General features: G+C 43.8%; 1 protein-coding gene across 8 annotated transcripts in view; it reads left to right on the top strand.

The window, feature by feature from the left end:
* The window catches only part of TTLL5 (tubulin tyrosine ligase like 5), a 128,596-nt gene that overhangs the window by 78,942 nt on the left and 25,248 nt on the right, over positions 1 to 24,406 (top strand). For 5 of the 8 annotated variants that reach the window (XM_080595556.1, XM_080595558.1, XM_080595560.1 and 2 more), the window contains one exon: positions 22,932 to 23,109. The exons of 1 other annotated variant lie outside the window; for it this stretch is intronic. In XM_080595556.1, coding sequence (XP_080451682.1) covers positions 22,932 to 23,109 — 178 coding nt within the window. Of the gene's footprint in view, positions 1 to 5,130; positions 8,197 to 22,931; positions 23,110 to 24,406 lie in introns of those variants that run through there. 2 more of the 8 variants (XM_080595562.1, XM_080595563.1) reach the window with 2 other exon arrangements.

The raw sequence follows: 24,406 nt of genomic DNA on the forward strand, positions 1-24,406 counted from the left end.
GTTACGAGCTCAGTCTATCTGCACTACACTGCATTTTCTGCAGGCTTCATAGTTGTCATACAGTCTTTTTCTTTCCTTCCTGGTGTAAAGATGTTGCTTCTAATACCCAGCACTAGCAGAACGTGCTGTCCTCATTCTTGCTGAGGGGCAGAAGAGTCTTGAGCATGAGGCAAATCTAACAGGTTATTCTGACGCTGCTACCTTTGATTCTTCTCTGTTGTTAAACCACTGGGAGGGACCCCAGCTCATAGTGTCCTTTTAGGCTGCTGCTTGCACGGATGAGTGCTGCTATAGGAAGACTTGTGTAGAAAAGTCCCTTTTCAGCCAGAGTAGCTATTTGCAGTAGGGCAGACACATGACGTTGGTTCCTGTTTTCTGTTTTTTTCCCCCTATGACAGGCCTGTCCTATCTTAATGCCTAAGTTAATTCAATTTCTTTATTCGTGGTGGAGGAGTAAATGAGAATGGGTGTAGTGATTTTCCTTTTTTTCTGTGATCAGTCCCCTGTCCACTTCCCCTTGGCAGTTCTGTCATACTACATCTGCTAGTGGCTCTTGGGAAGCAGCATTTCTGACAGTCCTGAAACTGTGGGTTGATCTATTATCACCTTTTATTCAGAGGAAGGATGAGGAGGGAGGGTGAAAAACAGAAATACTGCCTGTGTAGCTGTATGTTCTTGCAGCTCCTCCTGTCTCTAGTTCGTGCGTGTTCTTCCTCCATCCCCACATATTTGTACACATAACAGCCTTCCTGCCCTGGTAACCTCTTACCTTTTTTTACGTGTCTCCCAGGGTCACTGGTGACAACTTGTTAACTGTGGAAGTGAATTGGCTGACTTAAACTTCGGAAGTACATGGTTTGCTTTGTATTACTTCTTATAGAGAGAGATTTTGGTCACACTAACGAAACTTGTGATGGCAGGTCCAATTACTCTCCATCCTACTTGGAAATTGCCCTGAGCCTCCGCACCATGGGTTGGCACCGTCTTGAAGGATCCCTGCTTCCCACAGCCAGGCCTTGGCTCTGGCTGCCTGGAGCCTCCGGGAGAGGAAAGGCGGAAAGCTCGTGACTTGCCCAGACAGTCTGAGGCCTGGCCCTGCAGCCTCGGCTCCCCAGACGCTGTTGAGTCGGACTTGGCTGGCAGCCGCCGCGCTGTTACTTTTCCGAGGTAATAAGTGAGATTAATCGCAGGACCCTTTCCAGAGGCGAAGGGGGTTTGGGCTGAGTGCAGGGAGAGAGCGTAGGAGCCAGTGCCGGGGCTGGGAGCTGGAGGCGAGAGCTGGGGCCTTGCAGCAGGGCAGAGCAGGGCACAAACAGACTCGTGCGAGCGTGGCCTCTGCTCGGCCGCTGCTGGAGGCTGCGCTGGAGCTGCAGCCTGGGGGCCTCCTTTGGGCTGGCTCCAGCTGAGCGAAGTGGGCACAGCGTCGGCATCGCCTCCACCTGTCTGCTGGGCCCGGGCAGCTGTGCTTTTTGCAAGTAGTTCTAGTGAGGTGAGGGGACAGGTTTCTCTTCCTGCACCTGGCTCTGACTGCATGACTTCCTTTCAGAGAAGGTATGACAATCTTTCCCGTTATTCCCAGCGAGCAGCCCATGTTGGTAGGTGGAGGGGAGTGACAGGGGTTTCATACCTTCCCTGAAGGCAGTACTGCAGAGTGGTTCTTGGTTTTCTTGTTTCAGCTGCCTACACAAACTGACCTTACCCCAGCGTAAATGTAGGATTTGCTAATCTTTCTGGTTCTCCTGTCCTGTGTTTCAGAGTAACTACCACCAATGTCTTCAGTGAAAGCAGAGAGCCTTTTTGATTGGCAGTAAAGAAATTCCCAGCCTCTAGGGGAAGCTTGCTTTTGCCCCCCAGCTGCTAACAGCTGACTTGTAGTTCTCACCATATTTTCTTTTCTACATAGTCTAGCTGTGGGTGTTATTGTTAATCGTGTTTTTATTTTCTGGGAATGTTGTTGCCTAATTCATGAGTTGTAGCAGTGAGTTCCACAGGTAAATTTCATATTATGCAGAAATTCTTTTTCATTTTTTGGATTTTTTCCAAATTTGCTAAAAGTCTCTGCCCCCTTATTATGTGAAGGCAGACAGAAATGCTTGATTTATTTTCTGCACTATTTATTCTGTATGTTTCTATCATCTCCCTTCTTATTTGTCTCTCCTAAACTAAACAGTCCCATTCTCTTCAAGTTCTAAATGGAAATCTTCCAACCCTCTAATAATTAGCTGTCTGTCTTTATGGAGATGACAAGAAACGAAAACAGTACATCAAGTAGGAGTAAAACATTGATTTTATGTGACACTATCATTTTTTAACTTTTATCTCTCATAACTTACATATGCTTACACCTTGCTGGCTTCTGACCATGCTAAACACTGGATTTTATTAATATGCAGTTGTTTTTCTTTGACTATTTTAGTTCACCTAAAACTGAGCAACAGGTATAGGCAGTTCGTGCTGATACAATTCTTTTTTTAATCCCTCACCCGTGAACTCTCCTCTTCCTGGCTTTTAGCTGCCACCAGTGGATTTTGTTGGCTGTGATGGAAGTCACATGCTGTTTTCCATTCTAGTAAGCATTTAATTTAATATAGAGCTTGTTGAAATCTTTTAGTGTCTTGCACTACTTGCCTCATAACCTCGCCCTCTGCCATCCCTGATCTCTTTGAAATATCCTGTGTAGGTTCTAGATATTTCATCTTGCCAAGTGATCAGCAGATCTCCCTTCTCTGCATTTAGTTAAACGTCCAATTGCCATTACAATAGTTGTTTTAGAGTGGCATTTGGAGGGTTAATGTGGGTGTACCTCTCACTTCAGTAGCTCTTGGGGAGAACTCTGCTGCCCACAGCTTTCTAGGAAAGTGGGAACCCCAGTAGCCTGGTGCTCTTTGGGGGCTGCTCTGCCCAGAGCACTCTTTCTTTCTAGAGGAGCCCTGAAAGGGTTACAAGGGAGCCTTGGCTGTTTCTTTGAGCTATTTGGAAAGGACGGGCCTCAGACAGCTTGGCAGGAACCTGGGGCCCTGTTTTTTCCAGCCCAGCCCTTCCTTCTGCACGGAGCTGTCAGGGAATCCCACGAATGTCTGGTTTCTCCCCTTTCTTAAGTTTTTCAGCAATATTTTTATCCATCCCTGGCTCTTTCTCACACAGGGACCACAAGTTTTGTCGATTGCTTTGCCTTGCAGGTAGTGAGGTGGAAATGAAAGCCATGCTACCATGCCATAGCCGCTGGAATTAGTTCACAGTTGTGCAGCTGAGAAGGGCACTGGGAAGTTTCCCAGAAGAGTGTCCTTTCTGGCATTGATTGCAGGGCAGGTCCATCTGGCCTAAGAACAGAGGGATTGAACGGGCCCATCTTTGAACTGTGCTATTCCTGTGGGTCACAGCGAGGCACTCGAAACCTCCGAGCTGCATGTTCAGTATCCTCCCTACCAGACACACAACAGAATGCTGCTTTGTAAAAATGGAAAGTCCCTTTGTAAACCGGTCTTATGACGGACAAGACAGGTTAGCAACCTTTCCTTCATTTGCCTCATGCCCTCCAGGGCTGTCCTGAGGCTGAACTCCTTGTGAGTATTTTGTGTTTTGGAGGTTTCTGGGTCTGCCCTATACCTTTTCACTAAATAAATAAATAACTGAAAATGCTTAGAGGAGGAAAAGAAAAGATGTCTTAGAGTTAGAAAGAAGGTTTGTTGAAAGTTTGGTTACTGGTAAGTGCAAAGGTCTTGAAAGGTCTCTCTGGTCTTGTTGGAGCTACTGGTATTCTACAATCTCAGGAAGCCTGTCAGATGCTGGGAGCAGGGTGCGATCTGAGATCCATGTGGAAAGCCTTTCCAGAAGGCAGCCCTCATGTGGTGCAGTCCCTGGACGACTCTTGGAAGTCAGCTACCGAAGGGCCTGAAGTCAAGCTCAGATAAAATCGAGTTTCAGTGACCAAGTAAGAATGCCAGAGCAGGAGGTAGCAAAAGGGGCCAAAGGCTTTTCCTTCTTCCTGTTAGGCTTTGTTTTGGGGCTACCTTCCCTCGTGCAGTGAAGTTTCCACCACCAATGCATGTTCACATTTTCCATCCAGCCCAAGCTCATGCTTTGGCTTGGCTTACTCAGGGTGAACACAACACTCTTTTTGGTGTTTCATCCTGTGATATAAATGGGAATTCCCTTCCAGGAGCAAAGAGAAACCCCTTTCTTATCCATGAAAGTGTTAGTCAGCCCTTCCTATGAAGATCCTGCTTTGTCACCTAATTTTCCTCACCTTTCAGACTGGGGAAGTTTTGTAGCTGACACAGTATGTATGTTGTTGGCTTCATGACAGCCTGTTATTCTCTGGGGCTTCTCTGGGCTGCAGGTATCAGTCAGCAGCTGTTTGTGAGCCATGCAGGGCTCCAGCATTTAACAAAAACCTCTTTTGAAAATAGAGGAGGGGGGAAAATAAAAGCATAAAGAAGTTGGGAAGTATTTCAGCTTTCCTGTGTATGTGGCGACAGCTTTGTTGGAGATGCTGCTCACTAGCTCATAGGTCTTTGAAGTTGTACATACATTGTGTAACCTGAAGAAGATGGGGCAACTAGAACTCCACAGTGGAATGCCAGATTTTTGTTTAGGGAGTAGTGTGAATTATAATACTGAGTAACACTGGTGATTACTCAGTATTTTCTTAGTCTTTACCCAGCGCTGTATGCTCTCAGACGGTGAGTAGTTTGACCAAAATGTTGTGGGCAGGAGGATTTGACTGGTGATAACCCAGAATGCGTTTTAGTGTCTCAGGAAGGCTGGACATTGGGCTGTCCAGAACCAGCACCAGTTGCAAAGATTTTAAGTGCTGTGTTAAAGGTAGGCTCTGCAATGGCAGGATAAAGTAAGTCCTATATGGAAATACCAATGTATCCAGGGTCCTTTATCACAAGCAGTTGTTTCCAGGGGTTAATTCTGTAATGGTAGTTGAAAGATGCATATCCTCTCTTGGAGGATGGAAAAACAAAACAAAACACCTCCACCCTCCCTTCATCCCCCAAACAACAACAACATCAGCCAAGCAAACCCACCAGGTAATGTTTAAAGATACCGCAGTTTCCAGACACTCTCCTGTTGCACTCTCTGAACTTTTATTAACATTTCTCATCCAATTACTGTCCACAGCAAACCAGGTGGGGAGAGGCCAAGGCAGCCTGGCTGATCCAAGTCTACTGAAAGCTGGCCCTGGGACAACAGCCTTTAGTAAGAAGAATTTCAAAGTGAGAGGCCTTATCAGAGACGCTGTTTGTTTCCAGCTGCTGGTATCCATGATGTTGCATGGCTTCTTTGCCTGAATTATAGATTGTATCTGGCTCAGTAAATGTCTTTCACTGCCCTTTCTATCTATCTGCTCTCTGGCACGTGGGACCTGACTAAAAAGTTAATCCAAGAAGATTGTGTCTGGCAGTGCTGCGCATGCTACTTGGCAGCTGTCTGTCAGGGGTGTTCAACCTGGGCAAGAGTCACCCTTTTGAACAAAACAGCTGTGGCTTATGTGGTCTTAACCTTTTGTATGCAGAAAAAAAGTCTTTATTTGGTTGTTACTGAGGGAAAAAACACATTTGATGATAATCTGCCCCGTGAAGACTGTAGCCAGGCTGAGCCGTGAATGTCTTTCATGTTGGAAATGGAATTTTGTCAAAATCTATCTCAGAAAACTTCCAGTTTGGCAGGCTATCTGAAGAGTCTCGGGTCTGGACCATCTTGTTTTTTTGTTTATTTGTTTTGTTGTTGCTTTGGTTTTGGTATTGGGAAAATGATGCTGATGAGTAGAGAGGTGTCAGCTTCTCTTCAGTCAGTGTTTTGAAAACCTGCAGATGCTGAGACCTGAAATGAAATAAGTTTGAGTATTTTTCTTTGCTGTTGCTGCTGACTGAGTGTAGATCCACAATGAGGGAACATTCATACCAGTGAAGGCTTGGCATTTGTAGAAGGTCTTTGAACTTTTACATCCACACTTCAGATTTTAGCCACACGACAGCGTAACTGGAATAATGTTCTTTGCATTAGTCAGAACGTCAGGTTAGACACCCATGTTAGTCTTTTATAGTCCTGATGAATAACTATTTAGGATTTATGGCTTGTGACACTTACAAGCAATAATTCTGAATTTCAAATGAAGACTTTCCAGTACTTAATGAAGACAACATACAGCTTGCTGTGTTGTGACTTCTGTTTCCCATGGCTGCTTCCCTAAAAGACCTGAAACTGGTTTAAGGAAAAAGCTTGAAGTAACTTTGGTTTGAAAGTGTGTTTGTATTCAATATGTTTCTGATCTCAGCTCCACTAGCAGGCACTTGGCTGTAAGATTCTTTGACAATCTCATGATGCTGAAGACTTGGTTTTCTTCATAAATACCTTCAGGTGGATGATAATTTGGACAGTAGTCAAGGGCTGTTCAACTTCAGCAGTCAACATGGTAAAGAGAAACACAATCTCAGTCACTGTGAGGAAAACAAACATGGAAAAATGTGTATATGGAAGATCTAAGCACAGGCTCTAGAAACTCTCCAAGAACCCCCAGAAGAGATAGATAGTCAAGAGACTTTGCTGTTGTTCTTAAGATGTCGTGCATTGATACACACATCTCTTTCTGGAGTTACTGTATGCAGTACTTTTCTAATAATTTTCTGCAAGAAGGTGAGATTTTGATTCTTACTGACAGTGATTCCACTAGGCTTCTGTTTTCAGAATTCCTTATCAAAATACCAATGAAGTTAGAGCTTATACCTTATGAAACAAAAGGCTGCCCAGTTTTAATAGTTGGGTTATTTTGGTATATTTCAAGAAATTTGGATCCAATCCATTTTATTTTTTTTAAATATTTTGCCCTTCTGTTCAGGACTTTGTTTTTGCGTCCCTGATTTTTTTATTTTCTGAATGTCAGTCATCTTTCCATTTCTATGTGAAATTCTGCTTTCCTGATGCTCACCTAAATGATTTAAATATGAAAGTATCCTCTGCTAGTAAAGGAAACTTAAGTTATGCACAGATTTCTAGACTGGTATGATGCATATGGGTTGTAGTGCAGTGATTTTCTTTATTGATGTTTTCTAAGTAGAATAAATTCTTTGTAAACATTATGACCTCGTTGTGGAAACTGAATACCTGAGCATAGATATCATTAGGCTTGTGTTATTGAATAGCATTTCTGTGGAAGGAAAGAACTGTGCTGTTGTGTTGTTTTTTTTTTGTTTTTTTTTTTGTCTGTAGGTCTCTCTCTGAAATTATCTAAATTCCTGATATCACATAACTTCATAGATTGTGCTGCTTGTATACGTTGTTAGGTAGCAAAACCAGGTAACACCAATTCTTTTGATTTACTTTCAACTTTTTTCTTATGTCCATTGTGAGAGGTGGCTTACTGTCTTATCTTCTGACTAGTCTCTAGAGAGCCATAAGCACAGTACACAACTGGCAGATTATCCTCCTTGCAAATGTTACTATGTTCAGCTCAAGCCATCTGGAGGCCATGTTTGTCTTTTCACAGAAAATGAGTCTGTAGTTATGTAGAGGTTCTGCTGGTTTGAGAAAAGCCTACTCTGTTTAGAACACGGGCTGAAACAACACAAAAGGCATCACATATAAAGGAGTGACATGTAGCGGAGACTTCATGTTTGGACATTTGACACTGTTGTTGTTTTCTCCTGGTGTGCCTTATGTGTGCTAGGAGGGGAATCTTGAAAGAGCGTTATTCTTCTAAGTGGCTGGGATATTTTAGTCTGGCCTTATAAGGGTTTAGCATCTGCAGCTGCATCTTTGATGTGCTCATGCTTAGCATTACATGCAATCACTCGGTGAAATTCCTGAGGTACTGATTCCATGGTTCCCATCTGTGTTCCTGAGTCTGGGAGCTTCTGACTAATTATACAATTTTCTGTGTACGCTGTAGGAAACAATTCCATTTTGGCTCTAGAAAAAGGGTTTGGGTTGGACTGGAATATAGGATTGCATAACTTTTTTTCATCTTTAACCACAAATTCCTAAGAAAGTTATTGCACTTCTCTGAAGATACCTGCTTCTGGTTTTCACTGTCATTAGAAATATTCAACACCCATGTACAGCCTAGAGGCAATTGAAAGCCTGCTGAGAATCAGTCATTAAGGAAACAAAGTTGTATCCCCTAGAGAACAGCATCATCCCTAGGTTTCTATCCTTCTCAAACCCCTGAGGGGAAAAAAATGGATGTAGTATGCAGTTGTGATGACCAGCAGAGCTGGCACAAACGTAGAGTAGACTCTTCTGGCCACACTGGAGGAGAAAGCATTGCAAAAATGTGTGCCTGCTCAAATGGACTGAATCTAAAACCTTTTTATAGGTGCTGCAAATTAAACCAGTGCTTAGTCTCCTAGCCTGCAGTTGTATGCAGAGGCAGAATTTTTGTGTGTAAGACTTCAAGTGCTAGGTGATCTAAATAAGTTTTTGTGCAACTTGAGCATCTGCTGCAAACAGGGTCTGACAGAGCGGGATCTTTCAACAAATCCTAGACAAGTCTGGGAACTGTCTCCTAGAGCATGCCAGTTCTTTGTACCATACAATGTAACTATCTGAACATCCTTTTATTTACTTTCCATTAATGACAGAATTTCTGTCATCAGGTTTGGCAGTTTCCTGGAGAAAGATACTGCCAACCCAGGTGAGCGTGGGCCTTTTTCTGTGTTTTCAGCGGTGTAATCACAAATACCCTGTTCGCTGCACCTAGTTGTGGTCTGTCAGCTGGACTGCTTGGTCAGCACACGCACTGCTGCCAGCTGGGGAAAAAGGGAGACAACTGAGTGATTTGGGGCTCTCCCACAATTTTCCACTGCAGCACCTGCTTTGGAAGCAGCGGTAGAACTGCCAAACATGCTGAAGTGGTTAAGTGTACCAGCTCCTAAAGAAGCTGAAGGGGTGGAGTGGTTCTTGCCTGATGGGTTTTCAAAGGGAGCTGAGACTTTGAAGTTTTGTTTTAGCAGCTGCCAGGTATGCTGCCTCAGCCTGGTGCAGCACTTCTGCCCCCAGCTTCGTGCACTGCGTTCTTCTTTACACATGCCAGGATGGAGAGAGGGGAAATAAAATTAATTAAACCAAGAGTGTGCTTATTAGCAATAGTGTTGCTTTATTGTACCCTTTGGGTTAGAGTTTTTCTTGCCACAGTGAAGCACCTTGCACTTGCTTGGGTCTATTAGAGTAATAAATTTGTTTCAGTTTAGTTTTCTTTGCTTTCCTAATTACTGTTTCCCTGCGTCTCTTCTGCTTTAACTAACAATTCCAGCTAGGAAATAGTTAAATAGTTACACCAGGACAGTGGTTCCCCCCTAAATAATCATAGCAATCTTAATGTTTTGTTCTGAGATGGCCATGTAAAATAGGCAGAATTTTACATCCGTGGTGTCCCAGAACTTCTTGCTGAAACTAGAGGGACCAGATCTTCTTCCCAGTGAGGGAAAGTGAGACAGAGAAATGTGGTGGCTGAACGAAGGCCTCATAAAGCCTCTGTCAAAGCAGGGACAGACACCATTCACTGCTGGAGGCAGTTTGCTGGGTGCTTCCCCTTCACTCGCTTTTCTCTGCCAGAAGGGATGTGCTGTAATTCCATTTATTCCACTGAATATTGAACTCCTTTATGATGATGTGAACTCCTCAGTGATTCTTCTTATCGAGACATTGGGTTACTGGAGATGCTGTAGGCTGTTCTTCAGCTCTGTTCTTTTCATAGAATCATAGAATATCCCGGGTTGGAAGGGACCCATAAGGATCATCAAGTCCAGCTCCTGGCACCGCACAGGTCTGCCCAAAGTTTAGACCGTGTGACTAAGTGCACAGTCCAATCGCTTCTTAAATTCAGACAGGCTTGGTGCGGTGACTACTTCACTGGGGAGCCTGTTCCAGTGTGCGACCACCCTCTCGGTGAAGAACCTCTTCCTGATGTCTACCCTAAACTTCCCGTGCCTCAGCTTGACACCGTTCCCACGGGTCCTGTCACTGGTGATTACGGAGAATGGGTCACCTGCCTCTCCACTGCCTCTTGCGAGGAAGTTGTAGACTGCTATGCGAGGAAGTTGTAGACTGCGATGAGGTCCCCCCTCAGCCTCCTCTTCTCCAGGCTGAACAGGCCCAGTGACCTCAGCCGCTCCTCATACGTCTTACCCTCTAGGCCCTTCACCATCTTTGTCGCCCTCCTCTGTACACTCTCCAACAGTTTCACGTCCTTTTTGTGCTGTGGTGCCCAGAACTGCACACAGTACTCGAGGTGAGGCCGCACCAGCACAAAGTAGAGTGGAACAATCACTTCCCTCGACTGACTAGCAATGCCGTGCTTGATGCATCCCAGGACACGGTTGGCCCTCCTGGCTGCCAGGGCACACTGCTGGCTCATATTCAACTTGCTGTCAACCACAACCCCCAGATCCCTCTCTGCAGGGCTGCTCTCCAGCATCTCACCGCCCAGTCTGTACGTATAGCCAGGGTTGCCCCGTCCCAGGTGCAGGACCTGGCACTTGCTTTTGTTAAACTTCATGTGGTTGGTGATCGCCCAGCTCTCCAGTCTGTCCAGAAGATCGTCCAATCTCCAAGCTCTCCAATCTGTCTTCTTTCAGCAGAAGTAGAGGTAGGTGCTCCCAATAGGAGCTGGAAATTTATGGAGCAATATTGGGAGTGGAATGGGGGGCTGCCTTCTGTATAGCTTAAAACAAAAGAACAGCAAGGAGGCCAAAATTGTCATAAACTGGAATAGTCTCCTCTGGCAAGGGAACGTGCTTCTGTGATATTAATCCTTGGGGGACAAGGTGCCAGAAATAAGGAGATTCTTGCTCTGCAGTACTTGAACAGCTTGCTTTTTCAGGTGAGGCTTTATAAAAACAAGTGTCTCCATTCTGCTCTTGCAGTTCCCTATAGGCCAGACCTGGTATGTCATCACCAATTTCTGGTGGCTGTAATGGTGGACAGATCCATAGGCAGCTTTGAGAAAGCAGTGCAGCAGGGTTTTTGTTGTTGCCACTGAAATCCAGTCCGTTTGTTGCCGTACCTTATTACATTATCTAAATCTATCTGGGGGATGAGGAGAGCAGAAACTACATAAGGAAACAAAGGTATAACACAGGGAAGATAGGAATGTTCAAGATGCCTCTTTGGTGAGCATGTAAACTACTTCAGGTTTATGGGACTATGTGAGTCTGTCTTCTTTTTTACTGGAAAATCCCTCTAGGTTCATTACATTGGAACTAGGTTGATGATTTTTAGTTTTCTTGTTTGGTTGTGTGGTTGTTCTTTTTTTAGGAAAAAGATCTTTTGAGGACCGTTACTTTGCCAATGTATCAATGCTTGGGAAATTGATCAACTGATTGGGGAATAACAAGAGACTGTTAACCACAAGCATACAGCCTCACAGCAAGGACTCAGAGAAATGACCTTTAGTTCTTATCTTGTATTTTTTTCTTATTTTCTTGTTTTTCAGCAGCTAAATGTTATATAGCTTCACTTATGTTACACCAGATGTCTCTTGCTGGTGCCATATTGCTACTCACTTTTCACTGGAGCGTTCCTCCTAACATTACTGTTGCCCAGCCAGCTTTCAGATGACACTTTCCATAATCCCTGATTAGCTGAATTTGCACATCTTTGCTCTGGAAGTGCAGAACTGATTCTGGCCTTCCCTCTAGGAATACAGATTATAAATATAGAAGTGTTGCTTCTCTCGTGAAGTTCTGTTACCTGGCTATGATTCTTGGCCTTGAAATTTTATAGGCATGATGTCAGGAAACTCCATCCTTTAGCATGCCTTGTCCCCATAAACGGGCCCTCTAAGCTATGAGATTTATCAAGGCTTCTCTAAAAGAAGCACATCAGAGTATCTTCATCTACCACAGAACAAGATGATAGGTGTGCTGGATGCCAAACAAAGTTGATTGCTTTCATGAACTTCAGTGCAAATTTTTTAGAATTTAGAGGCTTGTGATGGTCTTTAGAGTATTTTTTCTAATATTTAGGTAACAAAGCATATGACATTTCTACTCTGTGGTCATATGACACAACTAGAAAATCCTTTGGGCCTTTAGAGGTATGAGACTTGTCCAAGACAACCGTGGAGGAACCCTTGAAGCCCTGCAGTGTAATGCCATCCTGTCCTGCATCTTCTGGGAGGCTGATAGTGGTGGAGTCATTCAGCTCTGCAGAGTATTTCTGCTCTTGAGCAGGGGCAGAGTGCTTTGAGCACTCTCTCCCATCTCACGCATCCTAATCCTACCAAACCCAACAGCCTGTTTTGTTTTGTTTTGTTTATTCTTCTCAAATGCTCTGGATTTCACTAGTTTAGCCCAATTATAAGTTTTCATTTGCCTCCTGAGACTTGAATAAGGGGCCTGAGCTGCTCCCTTCGTTCCCCTTTCTCCGATTCAGTGGGATCTTGCAGCTGCTGCTTGAGCACATAGAGCAAGGAGCACAGCACTCTGGGAAAGCCTACGCAGGAGGAAACTTAATGGAAAATATTAAGGAGAAAAAAAAAAGTGTTTGATGGACTTTTAATATAAAAGGGGAAAAAAAAAAAGAAAAGGGGGAGGGGGAGATTTTTATTCAGTGTAATAGAAACCAAATGTTGGCTGGGGCAGCAGCTGCACTCACTCTTTCCCTGTAAACTGTGAGCGGCTTTTCAAAGGAGGCATTACAGGGTGCAGGGCTAACCTACTGGTCCCGGCTTAACCCTTGCAACTCTGGAGAGAGGTAGGGAATATGCATTTCCAGGAGAGTGGCAGAGTAGTATCTTCAATTACAGACCCAGTCATAAGCATATTCTAGACAGAGAGTGGTGCCCATTTATTATGTTTTCATCCTCTTGTGATACTGCTGTTATCCTGAAATGCAAAATCTGCTTGGATAAAGCACTAATAAACATATAGTCAGGGTCGGAGCCCATCGGTCTCTTCCACTTCGGTTTTCAGTAGGCTCACCTACTGCCTGTGCAAGCCATGGTTTGTTTTGATCCATTATCCATGCTAGGATTTTACAGTGGAATGTCTGTATCAAGCAATACCTTGCCCATCTTTGTAAGTGGGACAGCATTGCATTTGAGTTTGTGGTGTTGAATTGTGTGGGGTGTGTGTGTGTTTGTGTATTCACCCCAGAAACTCCCTGGACTAGGACAAATGAGCAAATTTAAGGTGGGTACTTACATAGCCCTTTATCCAAGTCTGAATTATGTATTGTAGTCTAAGCAGAGCAAGACAGTAGTGAGGTGAATTCACTCAGAGTTTATCTGCTCCATCTGAATTTCATATCAGAAATTTAAGTAGGTAATCTTCACCAAGATTCCCCTTACAAGAGCAGAATGATACCAGGCTTCTGTGTTAGTATATCTTGTTATTAAAATGTTTTTGCAGGCCTTGCCTGCATTTGCAGGTATGAAAGTATGTGCAGGGATCATGAGGCCAGCACCTTCCCCTCAATATGGTTCACCCCAGTGTTTGTACTAACTGAGGGTACGTGATCTTGTTAAACTAGGTCACACAGAGGAGATGCACTCTGTTGCCTTCATTGCTTCTCCAGTGGCTTGCTGAACCGCAACAGCATGGAGGCATTGAACTTTACAGCCGGCTGGCTGCTAGTTTTCTTCTTGATTTAGCCTTTCTACTTGTGAATTTCAAAGCTGCCATGTGTAAAGAGAAGAAAAACAAGCTGTTTTTTACCTGCCACATATTCCCCAGATCAGAGAGACTGGAGCCAAAAATGCTGCTAGGGGCCCAGCAGAAAAAAATAGCTCTACAGAAGGTTAAATGTTTCATTTCATTTACTAAGACTGACAAGTTTAATGCTCCTCTAAATAACAGGTTGATAATGCCAGCTAAATCTCAGAATAGCTGAAGTAGATTAGGGCTCACCTGCAGAGCTTTGCTGGTGTTCCGTAATCACAGCCTGTTCTTCCTCTGCTAGACTGCCACAAAGCTGTTGGATGCATCTCATTTTGAACCTGCTACCCTCATGGCCTTGCTTGTACACAGAGATCCAGGACCCTAAAGTGTACTTAATTCCTGATCTGCAGAAGAATTTAGCAGGCAGTACTTTGTATTTGTTATAAGAACCTCGTTTTGCTCCAAAAACTCAGGTTACTTAATAGCAAGGAAAAAGCAGGAAAAATTTACAGAAGCCAGGGAGCAGGAAATAAAGCATGTTATATTATATTATGTAGCAGCATATACCAGAAAAGAAGAAAGCTCAGTAACTTGGATAGTATTTGTAGAATAAAATAAAGAAGCAGGAAGGTAAAGGGCTTTCCCTCTATAGCTATTGTGTATGCACATCTGGAATAACGTGTTCAGATTTGAGCACCCTCCTAGCCCCAAATACTGATAAAGTGGAGAAAGTGCAGAGAAAAGCAATATGTGATCAAGGGTTTTAAGGGAATGAGTTAAGGAAGAAGATGGAGTTAAGGTTGCTAAGGCTGGCTAAGCTCAAAGGAGGCATCAGTCTAGGAGGGAAGGTCTGGACCCAAAGTAAGAAGGTTTTACAGTAAAACAGAGAAAATCTAAGTTTAATGGGGAATCTCAGGGAAAATTCTGGACTTTGAATGTGTACCTGCCTGTGATGTTGTGCAGCTGAGGGTTTGACACAGGAGCTCCTCCAGCCACTGGAACATGTGCTAATCTTGCACCACAAGGAGATGAGTTGGATGCTGTTGCTCACATCTTTGTTTTTGAATAAAATTCTTGTAACAACATCAAGTCTCTCAGTGGAAAGGAGGAATTGTGGGAATAGCAGAGGGGGACTCCTGACATTTGCTAATAATTAGGCACATTAAAATGTTCTGGGATGTTTGAATTGTGCCTCTGGTAGCTATTACAGTTAACCTGTGAATGGATCTGGATCTGGGAATTGTATTAAATCCACAGAACCCACAGTTCTTTCCCTAAACCAGCTTTTCACATGGGCCTTGTATCTTTGTGCCATGGGACAGCAGATGTCCTGGTGCCTCTCTTACCTGCTGTGTAGGCAGAAGCAGGTTGGGCTGCTGAGAAAGCAGGGAGCCGAAGAGCTAAGGCTGAACCTATTACAAGTTGCCTGCATCTGTGCCTCATCACTAAGAAGCAAAAGTTTGATTGATGGTCTGGGACAGAAACTCTTCTGCATCTCTGCAACACCTTCACTGTGGGAGATTGTATTTGTCACTTTGAACTGGATTTGAACCCAAAATGCTGTTCCACACGTTTACTGTGCCAATGCAGCCTTGACAGGCTGCTCATTAACTTTGAAAGTTTTTCCTTGGCTTCTCCTGCAGAGCGTGAAAGCAGATTGCAGGCCAGATGATGGCATCTTCCTTTTATACGGGCCAGCTGCTTCCTGCCCCCTTCCCCGGCTGGAGGTACCTCTGCCAGGGAGAGGTCTGGACACCTCCCTGGTCTTCAGGAGGCCTCCAAAGTCCCAGGCAGAGCTCACTTAGGAATATCAAAAATGCTTTGTTCCCCCATGGATTTTCAGAAAGCTGACTTTCTTTACCTCTGTGTTTTAGGGCTGGCACGTTTCAGCAGTCACACCTGCAGACCATGCTAAAACGCAGGCTCTTGCTGACTAAACTGTACCAAAGCGATACTTTCATAGACACTCCTGATAACAGCAAAGGACAGGAGCAAACCACTCTGAAAGGCTTGTTGCTCTGTTTTTAAATTTGTAATTTATTGCTTTTGAAGCTGAGGGGAGGGAAAGAGGGAGAAGAGACAAAGAAAGGCCTTGAGGCAAGCGGCACTGTGAGAGGCCCGACAGTCCTGCACCCCAGCCAGGCCCCCAGCGTCCTGGGCTTTGTCCCACTATGTTTATCATTGCTCCATAGCCAGCCCCAATCTAGGGCCTATTGTTAGGGATGGAAGAAGCTTGTAGTGTGCCAAAGAAAATGTTCTGTGTTTTTCTGAGTGCCTGAACATAAGTCAGCAGGATGCTGGGAGCTGCCACGCTAGACAGAGTCATTAGTTATTATTCCAACTACTTTCTAGCAGCTGGTGCCCACCAGAGCTTTGTACTGGAAGCTTCCTGGACGTGTCATACCACCTGAATGCCCCGTGGGCAAGAAACTACTGCCTGAGATTGTCTTGCATTCCTTGGCAAGGTGGGAGCACTGATTTATAAATGCACTGAGTTCACTTATTGCCAGCAAGGGCCCTTGCTATTCCTTAGCTCCAGCCTTTAGAGGAAAGGATGTAAAAGATCATTGTCAGCTTGTTTCCTCATCTAAAAGGAGAATAACTTTTTTTTCTCTGTTTGCCAGACCTCCAGCTCTACTGATTCCTGCTGTGATCCTATCAATTCTTACAAACTAAGCAGGGTTAAACATAAAGGATTTTTTTTCAAGACTGCTGAAGTGCTATTTTCACAAGTAATTTGAGCATAGTTTGCATTGCCTTTCAGTAGGATGTAGGCACTTTTCAAATGTTTCAAAAGTTCTTGCTTAGTAGGTGATATATGGGGAACACCAGCATACTGCATGAATTGGTATTGTAGCCTGCCACACAGGAGTCAGTATCAAATAAGTGCCCAGCTGTGACATGGGAAGAAGGCTTCAGCTGAAATAGAAATTAAAGTCATTCTTTCAGTAGGGTCTTGCTGTATGTCAGATAGTAACTGCAAGATTGCTACGAGATTCTGAGGTCCTGAATGCAGCTTCAATCCTTGGTATTCCCTTTAAATCCATTTGAAGTGGGGACAGAAGCCAGCATCCTCCTTTTTTTGTAAGAGCTGATCACCCCATCTCTTCCTTACAGAAGAAATGCATTAGCATGTAGTATTTTAGGTGTAGGTAGTTGTTTGTGAAAGGGTTGCTTACATCGGAAGACAGCCAATGATTTGGGAAAGAGTCCTTGTAGAGAACCAAAGCAGCAAAGGGAATTTGGAAGCAGTGAACCTGAAGGTTGGTCTGTGGTGTTCTAGCACTTTTAGGCTGGGCTGGGCTCATAATAGCATGGAGTTCTGTTGAAATTGCTCTGGAAAGCAAACCTGTGCCTTTTGTGAGGCAGAAAGTTTGCAGCAGAAAGGTCTTGCGCTGTCAGTGAAGAGGAAGAGGGAATTCTGGCCCAGGCTTTATGAAAACTACAGTTCAAAGAAAGGAACACAGTGGCTTTCTTGCCAAAAATACTGAGTAGCCCTAAGAGCTGCTGGAAGGACAAAATCTTGCTTACAAAGGATGGGCCATAATGCCGAGGCTGAGATTTCCTGTACATAGTGAAGGTCTGAATCCTGGCCAGGTCTCTAAACTAAGCAACCCATAAATAATCCTGAGCAAGCTGTGAGAAGATTGCTCACAACCAGCCCGGCTGACAGAATGAAACCCAATCTCTTCTGGTGGCAGAGGCAGGAATTTCTGTTTCCCATTTGCGTGTATGTGCATCTATGCCTATATCTGTCGTCTGTACATGTGAGCAAATCCGTATTCAGGGAATCGTTAATGTTCAAGCAATAATCCCCAACCGAAAACAAGCAGGCCTGTGCGTACCGACTCTAATGAAGCCTCGTTTCCACTGGGGGTGAGAGTTTTCATCTGGTTATTTTTGGCTTTGTCGAAAAAGGTGTGAGTTGTGAAAAAGCTTTTCCATCAGCTGGGGCATTTTTAGAGTCTCTTTATCATGTGAACTCTTCGGGATCTATTAAGCTGTGAGGTCCTCTGCAGCCTTTTTCCAGCCTTCATTACTGTGCTGAGTCTGTTGCGGATTTCCCTCCGCAGAAAAGCTAACTTCAGGAAGGGCACAAAGGTGCTATCATGCTTTAATAAATCATCTGATAGGCAGAGGCTGAGGATCCACACCATGGAGGCATTCCTGTGAGCATGGCAAATAGGCTGAGGGCTGGAGCACGTCGCTGGCAGCAGCACATTGAATCTCAGACCATAAGCCCAGTTCTTCTGTACCAAGGGAAGCTTGGACTCTGATGTAATACCAGCAACTTGGTAATATCCTATATGGGGACCTTCCAAAACTGCTGATGAACTACCTCTATATGAAAGGGATCTGAAGACTTCCAAATATGCAAGTTTTCTGTTGTCAAGTATTTAATGCTTATATTATAGAAGTTTGAAGTTATGCACAATGAATTTATATCGAATTCCACCTATAAAGAGGGAAAACCCATGGTATCCAACAAGCATATTCAATAAAGAAGGATTTTGCAGGCCATGAGAGTGAAATCTATTCAGGCAAACAACTGTTTTCAGTAGCGTATCTAGGAAAAAGTAAGTGCTTTTGTGCTGCATTGTGTGGAATAGAAGTATTGGAACTGCAGGGAGTTGCATATGAGCCTGTCTACACTGCACAAAAAGGTTAGGCAGTTTTGGGGGATTTGTTTTGTGTAATTATTTTTTTTTTCATTTAGATCTTCCTAAAGATTTGGAGGCATAGTTTCAAGAGTGTTCTCTCGGGTAGTTTAAACTAAGCTTACCTGAGCAATATTCTGTCCTAAAAAAATTATTGTAGTCTATAAATCATGTATTAGTTAGAAAAAAAATGTATTAAAACTGGTTAGAAACTAAATGAAAGCATTTCAGAGTCCATTTAAGTGAACAAATGTTAGATCCAGGCAGCAATCTCAGTGCGTTTTTAAAAACTGGACCATCAGTCTGCATTGTTTGTCTTCCTATAACAGTTAATCCTTAGCTTGATATATCAAAACAAAAGAAATGAGGATCAAGGAAATGATACTGCAGTTTTGCCATTCTGTCAGCGGCCCTCAGTACTACAGACTGACTATACAGTCACTGTATACCACATCTGTGGCACAAAGCCAGTTTGGCTGTCAGCAGGTCCACCTTCAGTGTAGTTTTCGTTTACATCATTTTTTTCTCTTTCTTTTCATTTTGACTCAATCTTTAGCTTCCCAAGCATTCTTTTGGATCAAAGGATTGAATTTATGCATTGCCGGTTCTGAGTTGGAGGTAGATATGAGAGACATTGGAAGAGATATTAGTTTCTAGAATGAATTGTGTAACTTGACTGAATTCTCTAACTTCTGACTGAGACCTGATACAGGTTTAGTTTCAGACCCCTGAAGCATAAACAAAACTGACTGCATTGCCTCAAAGCAGGAGTACTGTGTGGTTCAGTACCCTGTTCAGACAGTGCCCTATGGAAGATCCCAAGGGAAGAGCAGTAGGTGACATTAATGGTGATAATTCCCCAGTACTCTATGGGACTCGGTGGTTTTCTGGCCAGGAGTTGGTATCTTTGTATAGAAATAGCATTAGTGGCTCTTGCTTCCATTAGTTTGTCTAACTTCATGTAGTAAGAAGGCAGCCACAGTTTAATTATGTGCTGAGAAACAGTGCCTCCTTTCGTTTGTTTTAACCTGCCCACCTGATGGCTTCATTTGTTTTTCCCTGTGTTTTGTAGTGTAAGGAGTAATTGTTTCCCATTCTTCTTCTCCCTGAAGCTCATGATTTTAAAGATACTTTTCATACTTCCTTTCAGTTGTCTTTTTTTCCATGCTGAAGAGTCCTTATTTATTTAGTCATTCCCCAGTGCATAAGTTGTTCCATACCTTTGATCATCTTTACATCATTTCTTTGTAGTTTTCCAGTTCTACTGTATGTTTTTTGAGATGGGAGGAGAAACATGGGGAAGAATTATCCTCTGTATCAAGAGATTGCTACAATATAAGCCCAAATTGTATCATAGTTGTGCTCTCAGTTTTGTTCCCTATACGTTTCCTAACAACTGCTAACACTGCATTTCCTTTTTGAGTGTATTTTACTGATGTTTTCAAAGAAAAAGCTATAGTACTTACAATGTCTTTTCATGAATATAAGTTAATGGTTCAAATTCCATCACTGTGTAAAGCTAGGATTGCATTTCTCTGGGTGCACAACTTTATAGTTAAGTTGAATGTCATCTAGTAATTGGCCTGACCATTTAGTAATGTGATGTTTTTTCACACTTCTCAGCAACTTTCAGTTTTCCAGTAGCAGACTTCTATTTATTTCTTTCTTTTCCTATTCCAAGATCATTTTTAAGTGTTTTGAACATCACAGACCATAGCACAGATTCCCATGGGACCCTAGTGGAAACTGTCCTTTTATTCTAGCTCGTTTCATGTGCTTTAACTAGTTATTAGATTCATGAGAGGTATCCCCTTTATCCCACGTTGGCTTACTTTCTTCAGGAACGTTTTGAGTGACTTTGTCAAATTTTTCTCAAGTGAGGAAATTGGTGGTGTGATAAAGCTACTCAAGGCAAATTGACAAATGAACGTTGTTTAGTTCAAAACAGAGGTATTGAAGGTCGTGATCTCTCAGCAGTGCTGATGAGTAATTAATCAGACGGTTTACTGAGCACTAATGTGACTTTAATGAAGCTCCTGAATGCTCTTCATCTTTGTACCTGCTGCAGTCGATGTTTGTTTCAAGGCCTGGTCTGCAGTAACCGCCAGCTATCTTCCAAAGGGCACCTCCCGGTCTCAGCACAGTTCTTTGTGCTTTTCAGCTGTGAGTGTGCCCTGACTTTACTGGAGGTAACACACTGCAGCTGCTTCACACAAGGGAGAAGTCCAGGGAGCTCTAATATCTGGGTGGGTGATGGAGGCAGTATCTATGCCGTGGAAGGAGCAGATATTATCCTTTGGGTGGGAGTTGGGTCCAACCTGCTGATAAACCCATGTGGTGAGCTGCTGGGATTGGAGAGGAGACAGCTGGTGAGTATTTCAGAGATTCCTTGTGCCTCGTCATGTTCTTCTTTTAAGCTGTGCTTTTTGTGGCATCCTGTGCCCAGCAGGGGACAGTGCTGGAAGGCCAGCAGCACACATGGATCCATAGCTGAACAATTGCAGATGAAAGCACAGTAGCAGAGAACCACGACCCTGTTACTGTCCTAGGGGAGGTTAAAAGAATACACACGTCCTGAATGTAACCACTGTAGAGGTTACCCAGTGCTCATCTTGTCTGAGGATGGAGAGAGAAAGGAGGAAGTATCTGAGATTCTTTCACAGAATTAAAAGTAAAAAGAACACCTGAGAGAGTCTTAGAAGGAAAGGAAGAGAAAAAAATTAGGCTTTCTAGGAGGGGAAACTGAGGAATGCTGCAAAACAGAGGAGATGTTTATTAAGTGTATATATTTTAGTTTTGTAACAGTATTTTCAGACATCAAATGACGTTAGAGAACTGTTATGTTATAAAGCAGTAAGAGGAGGTGATCCCTGCTCCATAAGGAGGGCAGAAGGGGAAAGGCAGGTTCAGAAGAGGGGAGAAACTCTCCCAAGGGAGTGAACCTCAGAGCCAGATTCAGACCTCTACAGCTTGGGTTTCAAGGCCTGAGTACTCCCAGCAACAGTACAGTTCTCCAAGTGCTGGTGAGAGGAAAAAATTGGAAGACTGAAAATCGTGAGGAGGTGTAGCAAAAGGTGGCAGGGCACAAGAGTAATTCATCCAGCATTGCACTGGGCTGCAGTGGAAGCAAAGGAATGAGGAAGCAAAGGTGGTATCCCTTGAACAGAGAAATCTAGAGAAGGTTACCTGCAGCCAATGGCCCATAAGAGGAAAAGCAAGTGTAAATGCTGATGGCTGAACTTCTTTTCCACAAGGTTGTATTACTGCTGTGTTGTTGAGGAGCTGAGTATGGAGAGGGACCCTTTAGTAATTGGAGTCCTTGTCGTCAATTTGCTTTGAAAGGCACACATTAAGTTATTTTTGAGGGAGAGTACGTAGTGCTGGCAGTTGCTTCTGGTGGTGTTTGAAGCATTCTTCAGAGCATTTTAAGGGATTGGTGTGATAATGAAGATTACAAGGGAAGCTGAGACACATTCAGAGAATCTAGGTTCTAAGCTTTTATGGTATCATGAAGCAGGGAGGTTGCTGTTGACTCCCTTGCCAAAACCATAACCTACACTCTGAATCATGGCATGAATTACTTTGGTGTCTTTTACATCCCAGGTAGTTATGACATACGTGGGAAATACAAGGGGAGTCTGCCCTGGGAAACAGAAGGAAATGTCTGGAAAGAGTGGCTGAGAGAAACATGACAGAGATCAGCAGAAACTTGGGAAGCTCAAGCATTGAGGCTTGAAGGTTTTATTAGCCAGAGTGTCAGGATTCAGTAGGCCATATGGCATCCTGTCTTGTGAGCACAGGGTGTGTGGGTCGCTGGGCCATCATAGCCTCTTCAGGACACCTTGTGGCCCTGTCAGTCTGCCACCTGTTCTCTGCAAAGCCCCTGGGTCCTGTGTGTAAGTGCGCTGGTGCTGCCTTCTTGCCGCAGCTTATGAACTTCAAAGCAAGCCAGTGAGTTCCTGGCGGTACTTATCATGTTGCAGGCCACAGCTGAACTTCCACCACGTAAGCCTAGGCTGTAAGAACTCCTACCTCTTTGCAGGAGGCCTTTTCTCCTCTGGGAAAGGCTTGTATTACTCAAATGATGAAAGAAATGAACCTGTGGGTCCCCTCAGGTCTTGTGGATTGTAACTGTGTGGAGTCAAAATATGCCCTAGTTGCAACCTCATCCTCCCAGTCCTTTATCCCTTCTGTGGATATTATTTTACATGCCTCTCTTTTATTCTACCCTCACTGTAGCATGTGTGCGCTTGGTGTAAGCCTCGTGCTAGTGTATTAACAAAATCTCTACAAATCCAAATAAATACTTATCTCATTAGTGATGGGAATCTTCAGCTCTTTTATTGTTGCAATGCTGCCTCTTTTCAGTGCTAATCAGCCACAGAAAACATGCTCCAGTTTTGAATTTCTCTTCTCTTTTATCTTTCTTTGTTTCCCTCAAGCATGGTGTTACAGCTAGTAAAGCAGTCCTAGCCTGGAATTCAAAACACTCCTCAGCAAGGTGGCAGTTAGCACATGATAACGTGTATCAGGTGTTGTGCTTGTCAGAGCAACTTAAATTCGTGGCTGGCTAAGTATTAAGGGGTTTTTAGGAAGCAATGGTGCCTTGTAAGCAGGAGCCTGTATAAGCAGAGTGGTGAAAGCATGATGTCTTTTCATTTCTCAGGGCTCCAGAGAGTGATCGTTTTGCCTGGGAAGGAGAGATGGAGAACAGTGGCTGCACCCCAGTGACACGGAGTCCACTGGCACACCCCAACTATCAGCTGCATTTTGCTGTGCAGCAACTTCAGCAGCAGAAACTTCAGCCACAACAGCTGTTGGAGCAAAGCCAAGCCCGGCACCAGGTAACTCAGAAAAATCCTGCCTAGGACATAGCAGTACTGACTTGAGTCTTAGTTGCGCAGACCCAACCCAAAACAGTGCATGTGGCACAGCTTTTGTGAAGGAAGTAGCTCTTCCAGTGTGTTACAACAATAGAATTATTATTAAAATCACTGCAGCATTATATATTACCTGCAGTTCCCTTCGGCCTCTTATACCACAATGACATCCTCCTCCATTTGGCTATTGGCATGCTGCTGCTCGATTTTCTGCACCAGTTCAGGGCATTCCCTCCCAGTGCCTCAGACAGCCTTAGAACTGTCCATAGTCTCCACGGTTCTTTGTCACTTGCCTTGTCACTGGGTGACACGGTTCTGCTTCGACTTCCGTTCCTCTTGGGTAGTGCTACAGGCTGGGTCACTGTTACATTTCTCTGTTATGTTTCCAAATGTGGGGTTTTGAAATTGTGTTGGCAATTGTGCGCTCTGTAACAAACAGACCCCATCAAGGCTTCATCTTGACTAAATTCCTCTCCTACTGTATGTCTTCTCATAAGATACAGTTACCAAAGAAATAGCATGTTAGTGGACTTAAAAACAAATATTTTGGAGAATCTTCATCTTTCTTTTGGAGAAATATGTTAATTTCTTTTAAGAGCTTTCAGTGTGCAGGAGACATGGCCACTGACCCTGATGCAGGGTGCAAGTTTTTCTGCAACCCTGAAAATCTTCTCAAAGCTTCCTGCATACTTTGTTATTACTACATTTAAGATTTCCTTTCACTGCTTTGCACTGACAGGCATAAGACTCCTTTGTCACAACTGTAAGGAGAAAAGATGGGCTGAGTGTTCAAGAGCTAGAGCAAATATGAAAAATGGCTCTGTATTATTGATGCTCTGGGCAATTTCTGGATGTCAAGGGTAGACCACTGTGTCTGGAACACCATTTCCATCCTGCCTGGAGAACCTTCTGAAGTCACAATGAGCTCACTGATGCACTCTTTTCTCTTCTTTGTTATTATCAGGAAGGAGGTATGTTTTTTCTTCTGAGTGGTGGCCAAAAGGCTTTCTTGCTAAAGAGAAGTGTTTGGGTGAACAAACCTCCACTCAAAAGAGACTGCTCTCAAATAGGTTGGAACTATTTGCTGGACAGTCTGGCAGAACTGGGCTTCAGCAAGACCATGAACGGAGCTACCATATGAACACCCACTCTCCCTTCTATGAAGTGGATGAGTCACGAGTCAGAGTCCTTGAGAACAGCTTATAAACAAATTGCCCCCATCCTTTTCTGAGAGCGTCTTGAAGGAGAGGCCCTTCTACCT

The sequence above is a fragment of the Anser brachyrhynchus genome (genome assembly GCF_964034855.1).
Source record: "Anser brachyrhynchus genome assembly, chromosome: 5".
In the NCBI taxonomy this organism is placed as follows: domain Eukaryota; kingdom Metazoa; phylum Chordata; class Aves; order Anseriformes; family Anatidae; genus Anser; species Anser brachyrhynchus.